At 43.4% G+C, this 3087-nt stretch overlaps 1 protein-coding gene across 1 annotated transcript; it reads left to right on the forward strand.

Annotated features, from left to right (window-relative positions):
• The first annotated feature begins 542 nt into the window (after positions 1-542).
• On the forward strand, positions 543-2847 carry LOC139433360 (zinc finger BED domain-containing protein 5-like). The gene is made up of 4 exons (XM_071202333.1): positions 543-1046; positions 1409-1603; positions 1695-2341; positions 2820-2847. Exons 1-4 carry the CDS (start codon positions 543-545, stop codon positions 2845-2847), a joined length of 1374 nt encoding a protein of 457 aa, XP_071058434.1.
• The last annotated feature ends 240 nt before the right edge of the window (positions 2848-3087 follow it).

Raw genomic sequence — 3087 nt, forward strand, 5'->3', positions numbered from 1 at the left:
TTTTAACTAAGAAATTGAAATTCACTCTTGGCTTCCTTTACAGACTTAAGACTGTCCCAGCTTGACTACAGTGATACAATCTATAGATTTGCCTGTCCCACTGTTTTGGCCAAACTTGACCCACTCTACCATGCTGCACTGCATACATATCAAATGCACCCTAGAGCAGTGGTTCCCAACCTGGGGGGCGCGACCCCCTTGGGGGGTCGCCAAAGATCGCAGGGGGGGCGCCAGGCCTCAGATGATTTGAGGTCTAATATCATATTTAGAATAAAAAAAATGTACATATCATTTTTTTTTACATATCATTTTTTTTACATATTGTAATGCAATACATGATTGTCGCTAAAAGCCTTGTCTCCACATTACAATAAAATATAGAAATTAATTGATTAATTAAAATTCAAATTAAAAAAATTCATCTGATACTCCTCTGATTCGCGCCAACATTGACGTTACTGTGTCAGCTTTCATAATAATAACAGTTTGCTGCGCTTGCTAGCTAGCGACCGACTTCATAAGGTGAATATTTTTGTCTAAAAATGTCTGAAAAACGTAAAGGAGATGACAGCTCATCTGCAATCAAAAAGAAAATGAGGACCTACCTAGAGAGTTATCTTAACTTCGGTTTCATGGAGGGAACGGACAAAACCCGCCCAGAGTGTGTGATATGCAGAGAGAAGCTAGCCAACGAAAGCATGAAACCCAGCAAAATGAAGAGACACCAACAGACCATGCACCCAGAAACAGTCGGGCGTGATCGGGACTTTTTCATAAAGAAACAACACCTTGCAAAGGCAAACAAGCCAATGGATATTAGAACAGCGTTTGTTAGGGCTGGCAGCGATGCACAGAAGGCCACCGAGGCCTCTTTTGAATGTGCACTTTTAATAGCAAAGGCAAAGAAACCGCACAACATTGGCGAGCAGCTCATTAAGCCAGCTTGCATTAAGATGGTTGAGAAACTGTGCGACCCGCAGGTGGCGGAGAAGCTAAAAACTGTACCACTGTCAAACAATACGGTGAAAGACAGAATTGACAAGATGGCAAGTAACTGCGAGCTGCAGCTGCTCGAAAAGCTTGGACAGGGCCATTTGCCATACAACTTGATGAAACCACAACTGTAGCAGACGAGGCTGTGCTGATCGTTTATGTGCAATATATCGATGGGGAAGATTTGAAGCAGGACATTCTTATGTCAGTCAACCTTACCACTACCACCCGGGGTGAGGACATTTTTACTGCAGTGGATTCTTACCTCTCATCCCACAATCTTTCCTATGAGAATTTAGTTGCATGTTGCACAGACAGAGCTGCATCAATGATGGGGAAAAACAAGGGATTTAACAGTCGCTTGAAAGAAAAGGCCCCACACTGCACAATATTTCACTGTGTGATACATCGCCAGGCCCTGGCCAGCAAGAAACTGTCAGAAGACCTCAGCGAAACACTCTCAACTGTTGTTAAAATAGTCAATTTCATCAAAGGTCGCCCCACCAACAAGCGTCTATTCGCAGACTTGTGCGAGGATGAAGCGCACCAAACCCTCCTCCTGCACACCGAGGTGCGCTGGCTCTCACGCGGCCGAGTGCTGGCACGCTTTGTAGAACTGAAGGAAAAAATTGAAGAGTTTCTACAAACTCGTAACCGCGCACTGTCAGAGCAAGTGACTGAGTCATTCTGGATTAAAACAGCATACCTGGCCGACATCTTCAGTCAATGAAACGAACAAGCGTCTGCAAGGCGTGGAGTCCAACATTCTCCAATGTAAAGAGACGCTCGATGCATTTGTGCGCAAACTGGAGTACAGGGTCCGGAAAATGGAGAGGGGGGAGCTGCAACAGTTTCCACTACTGCTGAAACAATCCCAAAACAATCCTGAAACGGTGCCTGTGTCTGTACGTCGCGAATTCATCCGCCATATGAACGCACTGCAAACGGAAATGCAATCACGGTTCGCTGACATAGACGAGTATGTCTCCAAGGAATTGTGGGTTTTAGATCCCTTTATTGCCAAAATTGAGGATGTGGAATACCTGGATTGCGAAGATGAGCTCACCGACATCCAAGCTGACTCGCTGTCAAAGAAATACTTCCAGGAAAAAGGATTTAAAAAGTTTTGGATTGTCAAAGGACCAAGCCTCGCTCCAAAACTCACACTGCATGCCACGACCAGGATTATACTCCCATTCAGTACGACATATCTCTCAGAAACAGCCTTCAGCGCACTTGTTGCCATCAAAACAAAAGCACGCAACACACTGGACGTTCACAACGACTTTAGACTGGCTGTCACTCACATTACACCGGACATCCCTGGCTGCGGGCGTGCAAGCCCAAGGTTCACATTAATGAACCTACTTGAACCTCGTCTTCTCTCTGCTACCTGTTCCATGACAGACAAGCATTTGATTTACCTGCTTAATATGCCAGTTTTTCATTTTTGTTTTATACAGGCCTATGCCACCATATTACCATTTTTTTATTAGACATAGTCTATTCTTTTGAAGTGTCCTGTTCTTCGACATTTGAAATAAATATGATGCATACATTTGCAAGTAAGTAGCTAATAAAAGCATACAAAGACAGAAGTGTATCATTTTTTCTTTAATAGAAATGTTTCTTCTGCGCGTAAAGTGTCGGTTTCAGTTGGATTATTTGTCACAGTTGCTCCGATCAAATCGGTCTCCTCCATTTTGTAGATTATTTACGACTTTTGAATCCACATAAACACATCGCCAAAATCCGGGTTACTTTGAGCATGTGTTTTAAACAGTTGAATCCCTTTGTGAATTGTTTCCACTTGTGCCGTCCTTTAGTTTCTTCATACAGCGGGAATCCAGATGAATGAATCCTGAGTCCAATAACCATCAAAGTCACTCCAATAGTGCTCCTTGATTACGCTTTCATCCTCCTTTAACGAAATACTTCATTCATCCAGTTTGTGATAGTAGTTGTAGCATTTTTGAGACTTTTAAACTTTAATTACCGCTGTTGCCGTGTGTGTGTGTGTGTGTGTGTGTGTGTGTGTGTGTGTGTGTGTGTGTGTGTGTGTGTGTGTGTGTGTGTGTGTGTGTGTGTGTGTGT

This window comes from Pseudochaenichthys georgianus, unplaced genomic scaffold (genome assembly GCF_902827115.2).
Source record: "Pseudochaenichthys georgianus unplaced genomic scaffold, fPseGeo1.2 scaffold_2328_arrow_ctg1, whole genome shotgun sequence".
NCBI lineage: Eukaryota > Metazoa > Chordata > Actinopteri > Perciformes > Channichthyidae > Pseudochaenichthys > Pseudochaenichthys georgianus.

Excerpts from the sequence above, each read along its gene's own strand:
- LOC139433360 (XM_071202333.1), top strand. The coding sequence starts at position 543 with ATGTCTGAAAAACGTAAAGGAGATGACAGCTCATCTGCAATCAAAAAG. Across the intron at positions 1,047-1,408 it reads AAGACAGAATTGACAAGATG|GCCCTGGCCAGCAAGAAACT; the intron begins GCAAGTAACTGC and ends ATACATCGCCAG. Across the intron at positions 2,342-2,819 it reads TGCGGGCGTGCAAGCCCAAG|TTTCTTCATACAGCGGGAAT; the intron begins GTTCACATTAAT and ends GCCGTCCTTTAG.